Below are 24,528 nucleotides of genomic sequence, written 5' to 3'. Positions count from 1 at the left end.
CACCCAGCTCAGACATCCTCTCTTATCAAGACGCTCATACATCGGGCTAAAACAGTGTCAGATGGTGAAAGTCCAGTGAGAGAGATTAAACATGTTAAAGAAGCACTAAGACAGAATGGCTACAATAATGCTCAAATTAACAGAGCACTAAATGCCAAATCATGATCGCAAAGCGACACTGCTGAAAGCGATCAGATTATTAAAACAATAAAAATACCATTTATCTCAGGAGTAACTGACAAATTAGCCCGTGTTTTGCAAAAGCAAAACTTTACAGTAAGATTTGGTACAGTACACAAAATTCAACAACTAGTAACTTGCACTAAAGACGAATTACCTAAATTATCAACAGAAGGTGTATATCGGATTAATTGTTTATGTAGCAGATACTATATTGGACAGACAGGGTGTAACATTAGTCTAAGACTAAAAGAACACCAGAGAAATATTAAACTATCGCAAACACAACTGTCGGCAGTGGCAGAACATGCTTGTCAACAGGGACACTCAATTGATTTTGACAACGTTGAAGTGTTGTGTAAAACTAGTTACTACTGGCAAAGACTAATTAGATAATCCATTGAAATTGAGAGAAACAGAAATAACTTTAATCGCTCGGACAGCTACAGAATTAGTGCAGCCTGGAAGCGTATTATTAAATAACACACATTACAATCCCTTATAGAGGAAACAAACACTAACTGATTACTACCGTAGCATAATCACAATAAAACACATTCCAAATGATTACTAATCTACAACTCGCATCGTAACAACTGCCTGATTACTAATCTAGTATATAATTTCAATAACCCCCCCCCCTTAAATCGTTGCACCTGATGAGTTAATGAGTTAATGATGACGTCACCCTGCTGCTGCTCTATATAAGAACGTGAGACAGAGCAGAGCCTCACCATTCTGGCGAATTGCCCGATGAGGGGGAAACTGCCCTGGCTTGCCAGGGGAGACACCAAGAGCATCGAGGTGATCCTTCCAGCCCGTCCGGATCTCAAGTGAGACCTAGCCACCAGCCCCGAGGCCTGCGAGGGCCCTGACCGTGTGGCCAGGGATGACCACGCTGCCAAGAAGCGGGGACTGCTGGAGAATGGAGACGGAAATCGCAACAGACGAAGAGGGGAAACGGCGAGAGTCAAGGACCACGAGGGCCACCCGAGTTGCTGAAGGAGACTGGGATGACCGTGCCGCCCAGCTTATGCTCGCAGCAGATGAAAAGGAAGCAGGGAGAGCGCCAAGAGAAATGAATGCCACCTGCACTGCTGAGGGAGCCAGGGACGACAGAGTCGGCCAGACGGTGACTGCAGGAGACAAGAAGAAGACGTGGCGAAAGCAGAGGGCCACCGACACCACCTGTGCTGCCGGAGGGGACCGGGGCAACCAGACCGACCCGCTGGCAGCAGGGGGATGCGTGGAGGAGGCACGGAGACGGATGGAGGGGAACGTGGCGGAGGCACGGCAGAAGGAGAGGATGGAGGAACTGGATGGGAGGGCGGGAGCTGATGGAGTGGGTGAGGGAGGCCGAGGAGAAAAAGGTATGGCGTCCGGAAGCAGAGAGGCGGGCGTCCCCGAGCAGAGGGTGGGGAACGAAGCCAGGGAGACGCCAGCAACCCTGGGGCAGGGGGAGGCCCAGAGGGAGAACGCGACAGTGGACGCTGGACCGGTGGGAGCTGGGAGGCCCCGGGAACGAGACGGGAAATGGCGAGGCGGGGCAGGGGTGAGTCTGACACCACCTCATGTCAAAAGACATAATTGCGTCAGAGTAATGATGAAGGACGAGGTAGCATAAGAAGTGACCATCGACCGAGCAACCTTTGTACGGTCAATAATGATGGGCTTGCTACAAATAGAGCCGACAGACTTGTACTGTTTGATAACTCTGCCGGGAGGGAGGGCGTTTGATGTAAGCTTCAACTCAAGCCCACTGCTACAAAGATTTATGACCCGCTTCGAGGAAAAGGCAGAGGAGAAGCCATTGATATCAATGAAGCTACAACTGTTATCAGAGCTGGACACGAAGGTGGTGACTATTTTCTTATACAATGAAGCCCTACATGACCACGACGTGGAGGTTTGGCTAAGACAGCACTGCTCGGTACTGTCGGGCTGTAAAAAGGTGAGGGACTCAGTGGGGATATGGACAGGGGCAAGACAATGGAGGGTGCGGCTGAAAACAGAGGGAGGGACCTTGAGACACATCCCGAGTGCCCTGAACATAGGAGGCAACCAGGGATATGTTGTGTATGCCGGACAACCTAAACTGTGTAGGAGGTGTGGGGGCAGCGGTCACCTGGCCGCAGTGTGCAAGACAAAAGTCTGCTATAGATGCAAGGCACTGGACCACGAGGTAGAAGAATGCAGTGTTCCGGCACAATGTAACCTCTGTGGTAGCCGAGAACATCTGTACAAGAATTGTCCGGAGTCGTACGCCAACAAGGTTAGGGCGTATAGGGTAGGAGGAGCGAGGGATGAGGAAGGGGGTGGGACCAAACTGGACCTGGATAAGGAACTGGTGAGGGAAGGACGTGGGGAGGCGGCTGAGCAGCAGCCACCAGCAACGGACAGAGGGGGAGAAGGGGAGAGGCATGCAAAAAGAGCAGAATCGACATCGAGCGAGCAGGAAGAGGGGCTGGCGGAGGAGGGGAGCGACGGCATGGGCAGCATCTCCGAGACGACCGTGGAAGACTGGGCGGAGGCGGTGGAGGAGGATGAAGGAAAAGGGGAACGACAGCAGGAGGAAGGCGGTAGCGAGACATGGGAGGGACCAATCGGAAGGAAAAGGAGGATACGGAGAGCCCCAAAAAGAGGCACCCCTTCAGGAAGCACGGAATCCTCGGACTCCTCGCCGGACGCAGAGGCCTCGAGGGAGGGGATGGCGGAAAAGGTGGAGAGCCGGCGCAGGGGGAAACCCTTGAGAACAAGGGGCAAAATGAAATTGCGGGAACTGGCGAATGAAGACGGTTACGGAGGGCGAGCGGAGAAGGCCACTTCGGACTGAGACATCCCAACATGGAACTTTCTGTGGCGTCTGTAAATGTGAGGAGCTTGAAGGGAAAGGGGAGGAGAGGAGCAATAATACAACTGCTACAGGCTACCAAGTGGGAGGTGGTCTTCCTCCAGGAATGCCACCTACCATACACCCTGGGCCGGGAGGAGCTGTTGGAGAGCTGGGATGGCTACTACTTTTGGTCCGGGAGTAATGAAAATCGATGCACGGGGGTGGTTACCCTCCTAGGCAGGAGGGGTATACAGATAGTCGGGTCCCAAGAGGTGATCCCGGGCCGCCTCCATTATGTGGACGTGTCTTATGGAGAGGCAGACCTGAGACTAATAAATGTGTACGCCCCCACGACTTGCACAGAAAGAGTGGACCTATGGAATAATGTAGTGACCCTACTCGTGACGAGACGGCAAGTCATAATGGGGGGTGATTTTAACTGCCCGTTGTGCCTGGCAGACCTATTATCGGTGGCTGGGAGGATGAGGCTCGACCCTTCCTCTAGGAAGTTGAAGGAGCTGATAGAGGATTTTAAAATGACTGACACCTTCAGAAAGGTACACCCGGTGAGACCGGGATACACGTGGTCGGATAAGGGCGGTAGAAGGCAATCACGAATAGATTTCATCTTTGTGTCTGCCAATGTGAAGGTGGATGGAGCAGACCTGGAACCCTTCCCCTTGTCAGATCAAAATTTGGTGAAGGCAAAGCTCGGTATTCCAGGTGGCCTGAAGATGGGGAAGGGAACCTGGAAAATGAATGTGAGCCTGTTGGAAGACAGAAGGGTGGTGGAAGACTTTGTAAGGAAGTACGAAGACTGGACGACCCTGCAGGAATGCTTTGCCACGAGGGTGGAGTGGTGGAGCATGGTGAAGGGCCGGATAAAGGCCCTCTTCCAGACACATAGTAGGAGGAGTGTAAACAGGGAACTGCAGCTGTGGAACGCTAGAATCGAGAAGAAGCACAGGTTACTTGAGCTGGGATTCCCGGTGGGTGAGGATATATGGAGATTGAAGGGAAGGTTTTCCTCGGTATTGGAGAAAAGAGTCAAACAAATGGCATACAGGGCAAGGGTCAGGGCAACGGAACAGGGAGAGAAATGTACGAGTTTCTTCTTTAAGAAATGCAAGGCAGGAGACAACACACTTAGGGAATTGGTGAGTCCGGTCAGAGGCAGGCAGGCAACGACAGAGGGTATGATATAGATAGCGGAGGAGTACTATGGGGAGTTGTATGGGAGGAAGGGAACGGATAAGGGAATAAGGGAGGCACTACTAGGGGAGCTAAGACATGAGGTTAAGAACCCAGAGGTACTCGGAGGGAGGATCCAGATGGAGGAAGTGGAGGAGGCAGTGAGGAGGCAGAATAAGAATAGGACGCCAGGACTGGATGGAATTCCAGCAGAATTCTATATTACATTCTGGGATTTAATGAAAGGGGACATGCTGCAGATGTATAGGGAAATGCTGGAGGGTGGACTGGTGCCAGAAGAAATGTGCGAGGGGCTCATTATACTGATGTATAAGAAGGGGGACCGGAGAGAATTGGGAAACTGGCGTCCAGTTACGCTCCTGAACTCGGACTACAAGATTATGGCAAAAATAGCTGCGACGCGCCTGGGGAAGGTGGTGGAGGGAGTAGTCGAACCCGACCAGATGTGTGCGGTGCCAGAAAGAAGGATTTCGGACTCCCTGATTTTATTAAGGGAGGCAATAGAGGTAGAAGGAGAGAGGGGATGCCCCCTAGGGCTTCTTAGCCTGGATCTTGAGAAGGCTTTCGACCGCCTCTCGCATGAGTATATGTTCGCAGTGTTGGAAAAAATAGGAGTGAGGGGACCCTTGGTCGATTGGGTGAGGCGTCTTTACCAAGGGCTCAAGACCAGACTACTGATAAATGGGGAGCTCTCTGGGACAATTCCAGTAGAGTCAGGGGTGAGACAGGGGTGCCCGATGTCCGCGGTTCTATTTGTAATGTGTATGGAACCCCTTGCACAGGCAATGAGAAACAATGAGGAGATTAAGGGAGTGACCATCCCCGGGAATAAGGAACAGGGGAAGGTGGCGCTATATATGGATGACGTAGTCGTGCTCTGTAGGGACGTGGCATCAGTGTGGGGGGCCATGAAGGAGACAAACCGCTTCGGCCTGGCCTCCGGCTTGAAGGTGAACGCGAGGAAGAGCGAATTGATGGCCTTCGGGGACCCGAGACTATTTGAGGGCCGGCCGCCTGAGTTGGGGATAAAGACGGAGGAAGTCAAGGTCTTGGGAGTGTCCTTTTGCCGAGAGAGGTCGGCGGAACGAAACTGGGACGGGAGGATAAAGCAGGTAAAGGGACAGTTAGGCAAGTGGGCCGGGAGACGGCTCACGATGGAAGGGAGGATTCTGGTAGTGAGGGTAGTGGTTTTACCAACACTCAACTACCTCGCATATGTGTACCCGCCAGGTAGGAGGGAGGCAAGAATCCTGGAATCGCTGTTGTTTCAATTCATTTGGGGAGGCGGGATGGATAGAGTGAAGAGGGTGGTGATGTGTAAACGCGTCGAGAACGGGGGGAAGGGTGCCCCAAATATTGCACGTGTGCTGTCCTCAATTTTTGTGTGCAACACTTTGAGGTTATTCTTTTCCGAAGAGCCACGGGGGAAGGCCGCTTGTTATTTAAGGTATCGCCTGATGTGGCTCCTGAGGGGGCTTGGGATGACCCAATTACCGGCGGGCACGCCCTTGGCCTGGCCACAAGGATGGCTGAATGCGGCGGTGGGTGACTACATAACAGAGTACAATTTGAGTCAGAGAGGGGGACCGTGGAACTCCAAGGAGGTATTGGCCAAAATAAACGAAGGGGAGGCCTGCGAGGGGGTGATGGGCGCGAAGAGGACTATGTACCGTCAAGTGTGGAGGAACACTTCATCAACGGCGCTCACAAAAGAACAGAGAGATCTGTCCTGGTTGGCAGTGTGGGATAGATTGGAGACGAGGGGCTTCATGTTTTCTCGCCGAATGGCACGTTCGCCCAAATGCCCGAGGGGCTGCAACACAGATGAGGATGCGGTGCACGTCATGGTGAGGTGTCCCTTCGCACAGGAGGTGTGGAGACTGAGCAGTCCGCTGTTGTCCTGGTTTTACCCGTCGCAGGTGATAAGTCGGGACATTATGTGGGGAGTCTTAAGGGAGGTGCAGGGAGATGACAGAGATCGAACGTGGGCCATAATAGGCGCGACAAAGGAGGCCTTGTGGGGAGCTCGCAGAAAAGAGTTGGATGGGTCCCCTATATCACCGTTGGAGGTGTGCTACTGGGCGAGGAGGTTGCTAGAAAGGGTGATGGAAGTAGACCGGGTTAGGCTGGGATACAAGGCCGCAGGTGTGAAGTGGAAGTGGCCCCTACCCGGGGTGGGGTAGCGAGGGGACCGGCGGGTATAGGGAAGGGATAGTGAAGGATGGCCACGCACATTTTAGCCGGCCTGCTAAGTCGTGTGGGCGAGGAATGTACGTGTTCGATCGGGGGAAGGCGATGTGATGGAGCAGCGCATGGGTGAATGGTGGTGATGAATGTGAATAAGGGGAACGGGGCGGTGTGCGTTATGGCGGCGAGCTTTTTTTTGTTGCATTGTATGTGGGTGGAGCCCGCGGATGTGACGGAGACTCGAAGGGGCCAACCGGGGCGCCTGGGAAGGAGTGGTTTTCAGTGCTCTTTTTGATTTTCCTTGTACCCGCTGAGAAGTTAATAAAAACCTTTAAATCGCAATTACCAGCGAAACGTCGTACTCAAATTGTAAATGTTGTGGTTGCACGCTTCAACACACCGGTGGGCTAAAGCAGTGAACTATTTGTCTTTTGTCAACGTGACACTTTTTTATTGATTGGCCATGTCGGGTGGTGGAGGGTTACGACACATTTATAAATAACGCGATCTAAACTCAAAAACGTTGATTATGTCGCTCTGGTGTTCGTGCTGCGCCTCATGCATTGCCGTCTCCTTCGTGGAGGCCATTCTCCCAAAGGAGTCATTTGCATGCCATTGAATTAACAATTTTTATCCTTACTCGGACAATTTAACACGTGAGCATGAGAATACATTTTAATCAATGATCATGGAATCATTATATGCATATCCATTAAGAGCGTTATCGGCCTGAAGCTGATTGATATTCATAGCCTTGTGTCTGCGTGCGTGCATTGCCATCTTTAACCAAAGACTCTTTGGAACTGGCCACACGTAATAGTGTCCCTACAGTGAGCAGAGATGCCATTTATGGCTGAATAACTTGATTTTAAAAATGCTCTAATTATTTGAGTTTTAAAAGGAGATCTATAATTTATTCTCCAATGTCTTTAGAACTAACAGAATAAAACTCCAAGACTACACAATAAATATTATACGTGGATTAAATGTGTATGGAACAATTGACAATCTAATGCTCCGTTCGTGTGTGGAAGTGTTGTTGTATGTCTATGTGGGGAGCGGTAGTGCAGCGGTTAGCGTGCTGTGCTACGAATCTGGTGACCCGAATTCTGCTCACGGCCACCATCAGTGCCGATAATCTAATCCGGGCTGAGCCTCCCTTAGGTCGACTCAGCCAGAAAATGAGTATCTGGTGTGGTGTGTAAGCATTACGACTTGGGAGACAAAGGGTGTCGGGCATGATGCTGGCCACCCACCCCTTATGTGTATCGTTCAGGCCTTCATAGGTGCCTGCCGAGCAGCTCTTTCCCAAAGGTTGTTACGGTGATACAGGGTGTCTTTGTTGTATTATATGCATGTGCAGTGAGTTCAACTGAGTCGCAGACGTAGACTTGAAGGCAACACATTTATTTAACTACAACACACGGGGTAATTATCCCTTTCACAGAATAACAACCTATGGCGGTGACCACCAGGATAACTACACTAATTACAATGTAACTGCTACTACGGACCAGGACCAAAAGCTCTGGTCCAGGTCCACGTGTTGGAGACTCGTTGAACGTAGAACGTAGACGAAGGTTTCTTCAGGATGAACAACAACCCTGGTCCCTCTCAGGACCCGGCTTACATTCTCTGCGGCGTGGCTGTTCCGCCCTGGGCCACGACCACCTTCCAGAATCCTCGGGAAGGATCTGGATCCCAACCACGTGACTCCCTGAGCTCCCACTTGGGACCCCCTTGTAGACTTAACCGGTCACGTGTCCTCTCGGGTCAACCAGAGTGCCATGGCCTTTAGTACCCTCATCCTACGGTCGGCACTCCCACACCCTGTCCTGTAGGGCTGGCACTGCACGCCAAGCGTGGTGCCATCCAGCGCTATCAATCAGCGCTCACCGGGCCCCTCTAGGGCCGGTACTACACCCACACCCTCGTGGTGTCCGCGATGTCGCTACGCCGCACGCCGTGCCTCTCTAGGGCTGGCACTGCATGTTGACACCCCGCGATGTCACTACACTTGTAAAGCGCAGAGAGTTGGCACAGTGGAGAGCATAGTTGGAGCATCTGCCAGTCATCTGAGACAAACCCGTGGCACCTGCTGGGACTGTTCTGTGATTTCCTACCAGCAGGGCCTTCGACATTTCAAATGACCTTAAACTGCCCCTAGCCTGACACAAGCGCAGTGGTGATGTCACCGTGACTTAGTGGTGAACGACGGTCATTATGTTATATATATGTATTATTACATATCATTATTAAGATTCTGGAGTAGGGGGCAATGTTGCATTGTGTTTGGGCAATTGAGTAATTTCAGGTAATTTTTCAGCATTGTGGTGTTTGGCCAATACAGACCGGTTACTTTGTTTATGTTTTAGCTGTGGGAGCAACCAGGGAAACCGGATAAAACCCCATGGTAGAACAGGAGGAGAACATACAAACGTTACACAGAAAGATCGACACAGAAAGGCATCCGAGTTGGGAATCGAACCCAGGCGCTTATTCATGCGAGGCATGAACTTACCACAGCGCCAACCCTGCCGTCCTTTGTCTTCTCTCGGCTCCTCCCAACCCAGGCACCCAAGTCGGCGCGAGGGCCGAGGCTGGGGTCGCCGCGTCCGGCGTTTCCCGCTGGGGTTTGAGCGACACAGTTACCACGGCGACGTGCACGCCGATCGGCCCAGCCTCCTCTCCCAGCAGCCCCTGCTGCCCCCGACGCCCCCAGGTGTGGCGCCATCACTCACCCCCGCCAACACGGACATCAATATGGGACCTTGCAAGTATCAAAATATAAGAATAGGTTTTACCCTTTCTGGCAATAAAGCAGAAGGTGTTAAGATGTTAAAACACCAAACAGAAACCTTTTGCAGGAATCCTGTCTGCAGTAACCACACATACTTGTGTTGAGCATGCAAACAAATACATGCTCTGGTGATTAATGGGCTTCGTGGTAGGGTAGGGTTAGGGATGGTTGTGTGACCAGGTAAGAACCAAAAGAAGCGGATCATTCCATTTGTAAGGGTGGTGTAGGTCATCGAAATTACGAAAGCAATAAAAACAAGCACAGTGATGACATGGATAGGCTGGGTGGTTAGTTGGTTCCCCTAACGATCAGTGGGAGGGCTTGTATGAGTGGCTCGTTGCATTCGGGCTTGAGTCAAGGAGCATAAACCATCACACGAACTCCAGTCATCCTCGCAGCAGGCTTTTGGCTGGCCATCGAACAAAGATGGTCACTGCATTGCGCACTTTCAGATGCGCTTCTGCGGCCATCTGGAACACTCTTCCTTTTGATATTAGGAAGCCACTGGAGCTATGCACTTTTAAATCTAGATTTTAAACTAATTTCTTGAGAACTGCTTTTTGTGTTTAGTTTGTTGTCCTTCAGCCGCATCTCTGATTAGCATGGTTAACTACGTACGGTGCAAAAGCAGTCCAACATACATACATGCAAAGTTGAGGCTAGTACTCGTGGCTCGTTGTTTAGGGTTGAGGCTAGTGTGAGTGGCTCATTTGTTTGATATGAACGCCGCTGCATCATAACCATACATTTTATTAAATAATAATGAAACAGAGGATAACGTAAACAACAACCTCCAAGGTTCTGAGGGAGCCATAATAGTTTGACGGGCAGCTCATAGTAATAGTGTCGCTAATTATATTGATGGAGGTAGTTTGTCTTTGAGATGTTTGAAGCACAACATTTGAGTTAAACCGGTTTATATGATATTAGTAAGAAAGACAAACTGGCAGCTATAGATGGGGCATACAATCTCCCACGAATTTTTTATTTATTTGGAAAATCGTTTGATGCATAGCAGACAAACAATGCACAGGCACAGTTTAAAATCTATGAACTTATAAAGGGTACATTTATGCATTGTCAAAAATAATCAAGAACAATATCGATGATCCAGCTTGCGCTGATGCACGCCAGTTGCTCTCTCACTCACCGGCAGTCACCCTCCTCCGCCGTATCACCCTTCTGTTGCTACGAGCAAGGTCACTGTTCCCATGAACTGCACTGGTTGACTCCTCCACCCACATTGAGGACTCGGTCTATCAGACTGTCATCTCATCCATTGTACTGCGTTTAACAGCCACACCGCATGCCACACACATTCTATTTCTGATTCTTATCTCACACTGCTCCATTTTTGGTGTTTTGGGCCATTGCAATTTCCTCCCGTCGTCACTGTACCGGTATCCATCAATTTTAAAACGTTTGGTTTATGAAATTTCATGTTCCCGCAATTAAAAAATTATGCTCACTTTTCGATCAACGAAATCGAATTTCCGCGTTAATGAAACTTTCACTCGGCCCATGCCATGAGACCATGAAACAAGAAGCCCCCAGGAGGCTGCGTCGTCATCCACCCACGACATCGTCACGGTGTCCCTGCATTGCCACAGTAACGCCCCACGTCACCTTCACTGTCATTCCAACATGCAGCAGATCTTTTGCTGAGTTCCCTGAAAATGTTAGTTTTTTTATTAATAATTTAATCGTTTTCATATTTATATTCTTATTATATTTGTAATATAGGTGGTGTATTTTGAGGTTAGGAGTAGAGTTGGAATAACTGTCCCAAACACATCCCTAATATTACGTATTATAATAATGGAAAAAGCTATTCCGATTTTAGAAATATCGTTTTGCACGTATTTTTGGAAGAACGTATCCCTTTCGTAAATCGAGGGATATAAATTTATATAAATATATATAACTCTCGTTGCAGCAACTCTTTCTCCGAAGTCAGCAGTTCCCCTGCTGTGTTTGTCTCACCTGATGACGGTTGCTTGTGTTGCGATCGAAACGTCGTGATCTATTAATTTTCTATCTACGTGACTTTACCGAAAGGACCAAAGAGTATTCAGTGCAAGACAAACTTTATCCCTTAGACTTCATTTAATTTATTTTTATTTCATATTTGTCCCTCACATTTAATTTCTCCGACTGCCTCAGGAATGCAGGACAGTTAAGTACCTTTGATAGAGCTGGCGATTGTGCCCAGGATACATTCCCAGGTGGACCGCGCCTCGTGCTCACAAGATCAAATCTTCCCAGAGTGGAATGTACCAGCAATATTTTATTTTACTTTGAATGTAAATTTTATGTTTAGTAAAAAATATTTCATATTGACGGATTTGCCTGTTACTCAATAGCTATTGTTAGGTAACTAATTATATGCCGGTATTTAAAAACTGGTCACCAGAAAACAAGTTTAAAAATGTATAATCAGACCCCATGGAGTAAACAAGGGCAGTCTCCAACTGTTGTTATCTGCTCCATCGCTCTGGGCTCTATGTTTATGTTGCTATGAGAAAAAGTGCCATTGCCCAAAACATCGACTATTAAAAACTTTTTTTATACTTTTCCTTTTAAGGCCACAGTGTTAGTGATAGTTTTTATCGATTTGAATAGGCATGTTAACTTTTACCTATAGCAACTTTTACAGTGCTGTTCATTACTGGCCACTTGAAATTTTGGGCTTTGAGCCTGTGCTCAGCAAAAGGAACAAGATGGCCCAGGCAGCAAATATGAGCATGACGATGCATGGAGTGGACAGCGCTGTGTCCCTAGACCACACTCCTTGCATGATCGCACTGGGGGGAGGGCCCTCTGTTAATGGACTGCTGTGAACCTTGCAGGGCGGCGTAAGTCCTTCAACATGGAGTGCTGGAAAAGGCAGGGTACCCAAAGCATCACAGGAGAGGTGACCTTGCCGCCCAGCCAACGTAGCACCTGCCTCCCCCTGCTGATGTCACAGCTGCAGGTGAGCGAGTGAATATGTGCTGTCTGAGTGTTGTGTGAAAATCTGTGAAAAAGAGCTTCATAGCTCATCAAATTCCACCAGTATAAATAAAGATTCTGATTCTCTAGTGCTTAGTGCATTGCGCTACAAACTCAAGTGCATTTCCACTCACAGCCAACATCAGTCATGAATATCTGAACAGGTCCTGGAATTCCCCAAGGTTGACTCAGTCTTAAATGGGTACCAGGTGCAGTATATAATCGTCAACATTGGAGAGACAAAGGAGACCGGGTGTGGTGCTGGCCATCCACTCCCAATACTGGATATGGGTTCACAAATTCTCCACTGATTTTAACCGCTCAGCACATTTCAAACTTGGGTTGCTGGGTTCATAGTGCAATGCACGCTCCACTATCCCCACTGTACAAGCATAATACATGCACACGGACTCACACCACACAGCTAAAAAGAAACCAGAGGCAATTAGGCTGTTATTGCCCTGCTAGAGGGAGTGACCCACATGTATAGAGACTCATATAATGATTATGCACAGTGCTTACAAAAAATGCACATCAGTCCACATCTCTTGTACCTTTAAGATGTAATTTCATCTGCCTCACATTCTCATCTTTGCTGTCATTGTCTATCAGTTTTACTCTTTATTTAAAGTGTCACAAGACATGCAACTCTGGCTGATCAGTATTTAGAGCACAAAATAACAATTAGCCATGCTAATTATTATCTTGTTGTACATTTTGTAGATTTGTGTTCAACTAGGAACCATGTCTAACAGAGAGGGTCGTTGCTTGTCAAAACTGGCACTTCACTTTTACATTAATTCGAGCAAACCTGTCTGCCGAGAAGACACTGGATGTCAAAAACAGTCCGCGAGTGGTCAGATTGATCAAATGCTGCTGGAATTGTGCACTCCCAGAAGGAGATTGTTTTTATAGAGATTTTTTTTTATTTTATGTGGAAGGCCAGCTACAGAAGTGAGGCGAATTGTCTGTGTACTGTATTTATATCCTAGGGCTTTGAGGGTTGGGTAACTGAAAGGGTCAATGCCCAGAACATGCCACACCCATGGTTTGTTAAGAAATCTGAACCCTGACACCAAAAAATACGAACCCTGGCAAAAACAGCATTGTGAAACAATTACAGTAATTGAATCAATGACCTTAACTCGAGAAATAAATTACATTTATCTCTGCACATTAACGTATGTGATCCCAATTGAGTAATTTGCAGGTAATATTTCAGCTTTTGGATGTTTGGTCAATTCCTGTTGCAGAGCGTTGTTTTTTTTAATGTGTAGTGCAGGGGTGTCCAAACTTTTTGCAAAGAGGGACAAATTTGATAAAGTGAAGATGCCCGGGGGCCAATAGTTCCTTCCGACATTTTTACCACAAAAGTTACGTGAAAACACACACTGTTATAAAACAATTATCATTGTCACAATTAACTTTATTTTTCAAATGACAATGTAACCAAATATAAGCCGCTCAGGCAGACGTGAACAACTCTAAATACACAATTCTGCCTTTCATTCAGTCAGATAACATTGAACAAACTGTATAGAATAGTTACATTTCCATGAGTTAAATATATTAGCCTCATGAACATTTTAAACAGGAGTTATAAGTAATGCATTAAACTTTGAAACAAGTGAATTTTGTCTTTTACGAGATCTTTCAGAAAGCATGAGTTTGTGTCACATCTACAGGTACATAACATCAAAAGTTATAACCAAATCTTATTCAAGAGTTTAATAAAAAACAAGTGCCATAAGTCAAAGTGCATTAGTGTGCTTTAGGCTTTTCACTGTTAATAGTGACAGATGTTACCGTTCAAAACACTCAATTTCAGATTGATCAAGGAACAGATAACTTGCTGACACTAATGAGAAGGGTGATACTGAGATCTAGATTTCAGTAAAGAGACCAGGTCTGGCTTGAGGGCAGTGGTTGAGATGCATAAAATGCCACGCAATTTGGAGTCACTCATCCTTGACCTAAATCGGTTCTTATTTAAGTTCATGACTGAGAATGTATGCTCACACAAATATGTGGAGCCGAATAATCTCAAAATTTTCTTAGCGAATGACCGCATTTATGGAAACCTGCTTTTGTCCAGCTGCCGGTAAAAGTCAACAAGAGAACACTGCTGGTGTTTCCCGCGGCACTCATCGTCAAACTGCAGCTCAATGAGCTCCAGATGCAGCTGTGGAGGAGCATCATCAGGGTCCACGGAGAAGGGAGAAGAGAAAAGCAACATGTCCTTTTCAATAACTGCAAAGTCCCGAAAGCATTTGTTAAATTCCACAGAAAGAGATGCGATAGCTGTTGCATAACTCTTCATTTGCGCACCGATGTTGTCCTGTGAGAAACTGTCAATTACCTCTTTCAAAGCTGGGAAGTGTGCGGTGCAGGGCTCTGTTTGTGACAAGTGTCTTTGGAAAAGTTGCAGTTTATTGCCAAAGGCCTTGGTGTAAGCATATAGCTGGCTCACCACTGCATCTTTCCCTTGAAGATTAACATTCAGCGCATTCAGATGCTTCGTTATGTCAACCAAAAAAGCCAGATTTGCCAGCCATACAGGATCGGAAAGTTCTTCCATTGGTTGTCTCTTCTCACCCAAAAAATGTCCAATTTCCTCTTTGAGAGAGAAAAATCGCTGCAGTGCGGACCCCCGACTTAGCGACCTCACATCGTTGATATATTACGTCACCGTATTCAGCCTGGATGTCACGCAAGAACTGCTGCAACTGTCGGTGGTATAGAGCTTTAGAGCGAATAGAATTGATTGCCTTTGCCACTGGTTTCATAACATCGTCAGATTTGAGATGTTTGGCGCAGAGAGCCTGCTGGTGAATGATACAGTGAAGTTTAATAGCGTTACCTGCTTCTTTGCTGACTTTATTGCAGATCAGTGTGGACAATCCACTTCGCTCACCAGCCATAGCAGGCGCACCATCGCTAATGATTCCAGAAACTTTACTCCATGGTAGTTTCATATCATCATCAGCTTCACAAACAGAAACGAATACATCTGTTCCTCTGGTTTGCCCTTTAAGGCTTTTGAGGTCAAGCAGCTCCTCTGTCACGTCCATGTTGTCATCAACTCCTCTTAAAAAAATAAGTAATTGTACAGTGTCAGATGCATTGGTACTTTCATCGCAGGCTAATGAGAAATAATCAAAAGCCACTCCCCTGTCCCCCAGTTGTCTCGGAATATCTGACGATATGTCCTCAACTCTCCGTGCTACAGTGTTGCGTGCCAGGCAAACATTCATAAGTTCTTGCTTCTTCTCGGGGCAAATGTTCTCCACCATTTTAATGACACAGTCCTTGATAAACGCACCTTCAGTAAAAGGTTTGCCATGTTTAGCTATTAATATGGCCACTTCGTAGCTGGCTTTGTTGATGTTTTCCTTTGACTCACAGGCCGGCGTGAAGAATCACTGTTGCGATGCCAGAGCAGCTTGAAGTGGCTTTACTTTTTCAGCGCGGTCACTCCCTGTTAGCTTGTCGTAAGTTGTAGCATGTTTAGTCTCATAGTGTCTCTTTACATTGAAATCCTTAAACAAGGCATCCGTCTCTTTACAAATTAGACAAACACAATTTCCTCGATTTCCAGTGAAGAAGTATTGTAATTCCCACCGCTCCTGAAAGCGGCGGCCCTCACTGTCAACTTTTCTCTTTTTTTTTGCAGTCGCCACGGCAGATATTATTCGAGAAGGGTTCGCGGCACGGATGCAAAATTAGAGAGCATTAGAATGGTGCTGCCACCGTGTGGCAGAAAGAGGAATAACATCTTTAAAGTTTTACGATTTATTCTGACAGAGCTCGCGAGCCATAAATACCACATTATAAGACCGAAGCTGCGGGCCGTATGAAATCTGCCCGCGGGCCGTTATTGGCCCGCGGGCCGGACTTTGTACATGCCTGGTGTAGTGGATTCAACTGAGTCGCAGACATACTTCTTGGAGGCAACACATTTATTAACACCAACACATAACACAAAGGGCTTACTGCCCCTTTACCAGATAACCTGTGGTGGTGGACCACCAGGCTAACTACGCTAGTTACTGGGAGTAGCTACAACGGACAAGACCCTAGCTGGTATTCCTCTTCCACGTGTTAATGACTTCATCTTGGACGTAGAACGTAGATCGTAGATCTTAAGATGACAACAGCAACGCTGAACCCCGGTCCCTGTGGGGACCCGGTTGATCTGCTCCCGGGTCGTGGCTGGCCCCGCCCTTGGCCACGACCACCTTCGAGAAACCTCTCGTCGTTTCTCGACCCTTCCCGTAGGATCTCACCCTGACACGTGACCACCCCCTAGCCCCCGCCAGGGGCCCCTGTGTAGATCTTACCGGTCACGTGCCTTCCAGGGTCAACCAGAGTGCCATGGCCTGGGGTAACCTCATCCCCTGGCTGACACTCCCACACTCCCTCCTGTAGGAGTCAGCACTACACGCCACGCATGGTGCCACTGAGCGCGATGACCCAGCACACACCGAGCCCCCTCGAGGGCTGGTACTGCACCCACCTACGGGGTGTCCGCGATGACAATGCATCGCATGCCGTGCCTCGCTAGAGCCGGCATTACACAGTGACATTCACTATGTCGATACAAATGCATTCATAGATGTGCTCTGTCTCATGTTTGGCAACATTGTGCTGTCTCCATCACGAAACCTTGGTGCAATTTGCTGCCACGATGTATTTAATTTATCCGATAACGACAAGAATCTGACTTTGAGTGTCTCTGCATTCATGAAGATAGATCGGGCGGTGCTCGTGTTTATTGGTGGCTCTGCGGTGAAACACACGAGGTACTGGCATAGATCAGCAGAAGATACGAGGAAAAAATTGGCTTTTGAGCAGCTTGTGATTTTCTCACTTGCTCACTTATCATTGACAGACTCCAATACGCTCTTCCCAGCTGACCCGTCAGTTCAAATGGGCAGTGTGTATTCATGAGTCTAGACTGCTTTAGCACTCCACCTTTGTGCCTACTCATAAAATAAGGTTGTGATCCCACTTGGAAATTTAAACCCGCAGTGCTGAGTTTAAGTTAGAACATGGTTGCACTTGTTTTCCACGGTTTGGTTTTCATTTTATTTGAAATGCCCTTGAATTCCAATGCTTCAAATATGTCCACAATTTCACTTCCTTCAAATTCACAATTTGATGCTAAACTATTGATTCTGTATTTTCTTATTTCTGTTTGGTTGTTTTTGCACTGTTTTCTATTTGCTTTATTGTTGGTGACCCAGGTCACTTTTGAAAACGAGACTTCTCCTGGTCTCTTGTTATTTCCTGGTTCAGACAAATGAACGTGGACTCTTTCGGTTTTTAAACAGCATCAAAAACCCATGGTAAGTTTGTTAGGGCGACATTTGGTGAGGCCACAATGAGGAGCGATACCACAGCATGGCTTGATAACGTGCGAGGCTGTTTTGCCTCTTTCAACTCAATCTCTTCACCTAAGTTGAACAAACAACAATCTCAACGAATAAATGAAAAAAAATACAATTTAACATTGGCAATGAAATAAACTCTGAAAACCATGCCCTTTGGTCAAGCACCTTAAGAAAATGCTTAAATTTGAAGGACAGTGTCACATATGTAGTGTAAAAGCCAATTGAGGTTCAGTTAATATAGTTCACTGGTTACTCATTAATGCAGCACACACAACTAGGAATTTGCAAACAAATACAAATACAATGATCCCCATATAGCCTTAACAGACTGTTGGGGCAAGTGCTGTGAGCCCCCATGAAGGCCAACACGGCAAACGAGGGGATGGGTGGCCAGCACCAAGCCCAGCCGCCTTTGTCCCCAAGTGGCGATGCTTACACACCACGCCAGGTACTCATTTGAGGCCGAGTCAAAATTTGGAAGGCCCAGGACCGATTCGAATATTCGTCACCGGGTTTGTAGCGCAGCGCGTTAACTATTACACCACCTCCCCCATCAATAATAAACGTGTTTACACTATATGTACACACACACCCCCCCATGGTGAGAGCTCGGTCTACCCGTCTGTTTCCTCTCTCTCTCTATTGTGCTCAAACAAAACTACAGGGCACAACAGCACTTACACTCACCCACCCAAGCACTCGCTAACCTATGCAACCACTCACTCTCACACTCCAACCACTCACTCGCCTACTCACTCACCACACTGCAGGGCACAACAGCATGCTCACTCACCCAACCACTCACTAACCCACTTACTCGCCAACATATTCACTCACCCACTCACTAACCCAACCACTCACTCACCCAACCACTCACTCACCTAACCACTCACTCACCTACTCACCACACTGAAGGGCACAACGCTTCTCTATATACTTCTTTCCCTCCCACTTCACTTGGGAATCATTTCCCATTGTCTCTTTCACCCCCTAAGCATTTACAATAATAGCCTTCCTCCTCAATTCAATAAACGTGTTCACTCTTATCTGATAAATCTTGACTTAAAGTTTACGTGACTGCAGGAATTCATATTCTTTGGGTCTTTCGGTAAAGTCACGTAAATATAACAATAAAATAATAACAATGAAAATTAAAATAAATTAAATTAAAAATAATAATAAAACATCACTATTTCATTTTTATTATTTTATTGTTCTATCTACGTGTCTTATTTGATAGTTTTGTGTTGCTGGCCATTTGACGTTTGGGGCCCTTGGGCCTGTATACAGAAACTGAGTTAACATTTTTAACCTTGCAAAAGCTATTGTTTTTATAGATGTAATTCAAATAATTGTAATCAACTATTTACCCAGAAAAGCCACACTGAGTCCAAACACTTTTTTCAGGAGGGTCACGCTATAATGGGATGATTGGCCACAGTATGTTTTTAGCTATAGGAGGAAACTAGACAACTTTAGGGAAATCCATGAGAATATACAAACTCCACACAGTCGTTCACACACACTGGCACATTTCACGAAGACAAATACCCCGATAGCATTTAACAGCCTGTTGGTGCAAGTGCTGTTAGTGAGCACCTGTTAGGGATGGCACAACACACGAGGGGGTGGGTGACCAGCAACCACACCCGGCCACCTTTGACTCCCCAGTGCTGATTGCACACAACACAAGGTACTCATTTAGGATTGAATCGACCGAGATGAGGGTCAGGACTGGTTCATATATTTGTCACTGATGATGGCTGTGAACGAGAATCGCTAACTACTGTACTGCAGCTCCCCAACACATTAACACACACGCGTATTTACACACACACCCACCACGCACTCTGATACTCATACACCATACACTCTCGCTCACATACACATACTCTCTGGTACCCATTAGGAAACACAAGGATAATTTTCAAACACCACACAGATTGACACTTGTGTCAGGAATCGAACCCAGGCCCTTCTTGCTGTGAGGCGCAAGTGTTACCACTGCATTGCCATCCTGCCTGCATGTGCAGCAGGGTTATTTCACGCGTACAACTTCTTCTTTTTAAATCCTTTATATTAAGTTCACTTGCTTGCTTGCTTGCGCGCTTATGACCATGCAAATCTTTCGGTCGTTTTTTAACCCACTTCCCGTGATCCAATCGAGCTGACATTTTTCACACAGACTCGTTGTGCGTGACAATTTATTTTCGTGAAAATTTTTTTCCAAAATTTTACACTTTTTAGAAAAAAATAAATTATATTTAATTATCAATTAGCTTAATGGTGGCAGGCAATCATCTGACCCATAGGTGGCAGCCATCTCAAGCCAGAGGACGAAAGGACTCTAGCCACCACGCATATAAAGGATTTATAGTGAAAAACTTTGTTTTTACGGGTTAATTTTTTCTCCTGTGTCACTTTTATTCCCCCGTGACTCCGTCGCAACTCTCCCGCTTGCGCTGCTCGCCTGCTCCGCTCCGCTCTCTCAGCCTCTCCACTGCTAGCCTGCTCCACAACAGCCCCACACCTTTGGTTCCATCCCCCTTATTAAATACCTCCCGGCGTGGGCAAGCCCCGCCTCCGGCCACGCCCCCTTCCAGAACCTTCCAGCAGGTTCCCGGAGCTTCCTGACTGACTCCACCTTTCACCTTTACCCCAGAGACACGCCCCCTTCTAGTTAGTCATTATATAACCCATCTAGTTAGTCATTATATAACGCTTCTACTTAGTCATTATATAACCCTTCTAGTTAGTCATTATATAACGCTTCTACTTAGTCATTATATAACCCTTCTAGTTAGTCATTATATAACGCTTCTACTTAGTCATTATATAACCCTTCTAGTTAGTCATTATATAACGCTTCTACTTAGTCATTATATAACCCTTCTAGTTAGTCATTATATAACCCGTCTAGCTAGTCATTTTATAACCCTCTAGTTAGTCATTATATAACCCTTCTAGTTAGTCATTATATAACCTTCCTAGTTAGTCATTATATAACCCTTCTAGTTAGTCATTATATAACCCTTCTAGTTAGTCATTATATAACCCTTCTAGCTAGTCATTATATAACCCTTCTAGTTAGTCATTATATAACCCTTCTAGCTAGTCATTATATAACCCTTCTAGCTAGTCATTATATAACCCTCCTAGTTAGTCATTATATAACCCTTCTAGTTAGTCATTATATAACCCTTCTAGTTAGTCATTATATAACCCTTATAGTTAGTCATTATATAACCCTTCTAGCTAGTCATTATATAACCCTTCTAGTTAGTCATTATATAACCCTTCTAGCTAGTCATTATATAACCCTTCTAGCTAGTCATTATATAACCCTTCTAGATAGTCATTATATAACCTTTCTAGCTAGTCATTATATAACCCTTCTAGTTAGTCATTATATAACCCTTTTAGCTAGTCATTATATAACCCTTCTAGCTAGTCATTATATAACCCTTCTCGCTAGTCATTATATAACCCTTCTAGTTAGTCATTATATAACCCATCTAGCTAGTCATATAACCCTACTAGCTAGTCATTATATAACCCTCCTAGTTAGTCATTATATAACCCTTCTAGCTAGTCATTATATAACCCTTCTAGTTAGTCATTATATAACCCTTCTAGCTAGTCATTATATAACCCTTCTAGTTAGTCATTATATAACCCTTCTAGTTAGTCATTATATAACCCTTCTAGCTAGTCATTATATAACCCTTCTAGTTAGTCATTATATAACCTTTATAGTTAGTCATTATATAACCCTTCTAGTTAGTCATTATATAACCCTTCTAGTTAGTCATTATATAACCCATCTAGCTAGTCATTATATAGCCCTTCTAGCTAGTCATTATATAACCCTTCTAGCTAGTCATTATATAACCTTTATAGTTAGTCATTATATAACCCATCTAGCTAGTCATTATATAACCCTTCTAGCTAGTTATTATTTAACCCTTCTAGTTAGTCATTATATAACCCTCCTAGTTAGTCATTATATAACCCTTCTAGTTAGTCATTATATAACCCTTCTAGCTAGTCATTTTATAACCCTCTAGTTAGTCATTATATAACCCTTCTAGTTAGTCATCATATAACCCTTCTAGTTAGTCATTATATAACCCTTCTAGTTAGTCATTATATAACCCTTCTAGTTAGTCATTATATAACCCATCTAGCTAGTCATTATATAGCCCTTCTAGCTAGTCATTATATAACCCTCCTAGTTAGTCATTATATAACCCTTCTAGTTAGTCATTATATAACCCATCTAGCTAGTCATTATATAGCCCTTCTAGCTAGTCATTATATAACCCTCCTAGTTAGTCATTATATAACCCTTCTAGTTAGTCATTATATAACCCATCTAGCTAGTCATTATATAGCCCTTCTAGCTAGTCATTATATAACCCTCCTAGTTAGTTATTATATAACCCTTCTAGCTAGTCATTATGTTAACCCTTCTAGCTAGTCATTATATAACCCTTCTAGTTAGTCATCATATAACCCTTCTAGTTAGTCATTATATAACCCTTCTAGTTAGTCATTATATAACCCTTCTAGTTAGTCATTATATAACCCATCTAGCTAGTCATTATATAGCCCTTCTAGCTAGTCATTATATAATCCTCCTAGTTAGTCATTATATAACCCTTCTAGTTAGTCATTATATAACCCATCTAGCTAGTCATTATATAGCCCTTCTAGCTAGTCATTATATAACCCTCCTAGTTAGTTATTATATAACCCTTCTAGCTAGTCATTATGTTAACCCTTCTAGCTAGTCATTATATAACCCTTCTAGTTAGTCATTATATAACCCTTCTAGTTAGTCATTATATACCCCTTCTAGTTAGTCATTATATAACCCTTCTAGTTAGTCATTATATAACCCTTCTCGTTAGTCATTATATAACCCTTTTAGCTAGTCATTACATAACCCTTCTAGCTAGTCATTACATAACCCTTCTAGTTAGTCATTATATAACCCTTCTAGTTAGTCAATATATAACCCTTCTAGCTAGTCATTATATAACCCTTCTAGTTAGTCATTATATAACCCTTCTCGCTAGTCATTATATAACCCTTCTAGCTAGTTATTATTTAACCCTTCTAGTTAGTCATTATATAACCCTCCTAGTTAGTCATTATATAACCCTTCTAGTTAGTCATTATATAACCCTTCTAGTTAGTCATTATATAACCCTCATAATTAGTCATTATATAACCCTTCTAGCTAGTCATTATATAACCCTTCTAGTTAGTCATTATATAACCCTTCTAGCTAGTCATTATATAACCCTTCTAGCTAGTCATTATATAACCCTTCTAGATAGTCATTATATAACCTTTCTAGCTAGTCATTATATAACCCTTCTAGTTAGTCATTATATAACCCTTTTAGCTAGTCATTATATAACCCTTCTAGCTAGTCATTATATAACCCTTCTCGCTAGTCATTATATAACCCTTCTAGTTAGTCATTATATAACCCATCTAGCTAGTCATATAACCCTACTAGCTAGTCATTATATAACCCTCCTAGTTAGTCATTATATAACCCTTCTAGCTAGTCATTATATAACCCTTCTAGTTAGTCATTATATAACCCTTCTAGCTAGTCATTATATAACCCTTCTAGTTAGTCATTATATAACCCTTCTAGTTAGTCATTATATAACCCTTCTAGCTAGTCATTATATAACCCTTCTAGTTAGTCATTATATAACCTTTATAGTTAGTCATTATATAACCCTTCTAGTTAGTCATTATATAACCCTTCTAGTTAGTCATTATATAACCCATCTAGCTAGTCATTATATAGCCCTTCTAGCTAGTCATTATATAACCCTTCTAGCTAGTCATTATATAACCCTTCTAGTTAGTCATTATATAACCCTTCTAGTTAGTCATTATATAACCCATCTAGCTAGTCATTATATAGCCCTTCTAGCTAGTCATTATATAACCCTCCTAGTTAGTTATTATATAACCCTTCTAGCTAGTCATTATGTTAACCCTTCTAGCTAGTCATTATATAACCCTTCTAGTTAGTCATTATATAACCCTTCTAGTTATTCATTATATACCCCTTCTAGTTAGTCATTATATAACCCTTCTAGTTAGTCATTATATAACCCTTCTCGTTAGTCATTATATAACCCTTCTAGCTAGTCATTACATAACCCTTCTAGCTAGTCATTACATAACCCTGCTAGTTAGTCATTATATAACCCTTCTAGTTAGTCAATATATAACCCTTCTAGCTAGTCATTATATAACCCTTCTAGTTGTTCATTATATAACCCTTCTCGCTAGTCATTATATAACCCTTCTAGCTAGTTATTATTTAACCCTTCTAGTTAGTCATTATATAACCCTTCTAGTTAGTCATTATATAACCCTTCTAGTTAGTCATTATATAACCGTTCTAGCTAGTCATTATATAACCCTTCTAGCTAGTCATTTTATAACCCTCTAGTTAGTCATTATATAACCCTTCTAGTTAGTCATCATATAACCCTTCTAGTTAGTCATTATATAACCCTTCTAGTTAGTCATTATATAACCCTTCTAGTTAGTCATTATATAACCCATCTAGCTAGTCATTATATAGCCCTTCTAGCTAGTCATTATATAACCCTCCTAGTTAGTCATTATATAACCCTTCTAGTTAGTCATTATATAACCCATCTAGCTAGTCATTATATAGCCCTTCTAGCTAGTCATTATATAACCCTCCTAGTTAGTTATTATATAACCCTTCTAGCTAGTCATTATGTTAACCCTTCTAGCTAGTCATTATATAACCCTTCTAGTTAGTCATTATATAACCCTTCTAGTTAGTCATTATATACCCCTTCTAGTTAGTCATTATATAACCCTTCTAGTTAGTCATTATATAACCCTTCTCGTTAGTCATT

General features: G+C 44.5%; 1 protein-coding gene across 1 annotated transcript in view; it reads left to right on the top strand.

Moving 5' to 3' along the window:
• LOC133349342 (voltage-dependent L-type calcium channel subunit alpha-1D-like) overlaps window positions 1-24,528 on the top strand; it is a 180,603-nt gene that overhangs the window by 143,399 nt on the left and 12,676 nt on the right. The window contains 2 exon segments of the mRNA XM_061562693.1: window positions 8,986-9,134; window positions 12,062-12,186. Coding sequence (XP_061418677.1) covers window positions 8,986-9,134; window positions 12,062-12,186 — 274 coding nt within the window.

Source organism: Lethenteron reissneri, chromosome 30 (genome assembly GCF_015708825.2).
Source record: "Lethenteron reissneri isolate LAM-NWPU_2019-01 chromosome 30, ASM1570882v1, whole genome shotgun sequence".
Taxonomy (NCBI): domain Eukaryota; kingdom Metazoa; phylum Chordata; class Hyperoartia; order Petromyzontiformes; family Petromyzontidae; genus Lethenteron; species Lethenteron reissneri.
This window is presented reverse-complemented; position numbering and strand designations above follow the sequence as displayed.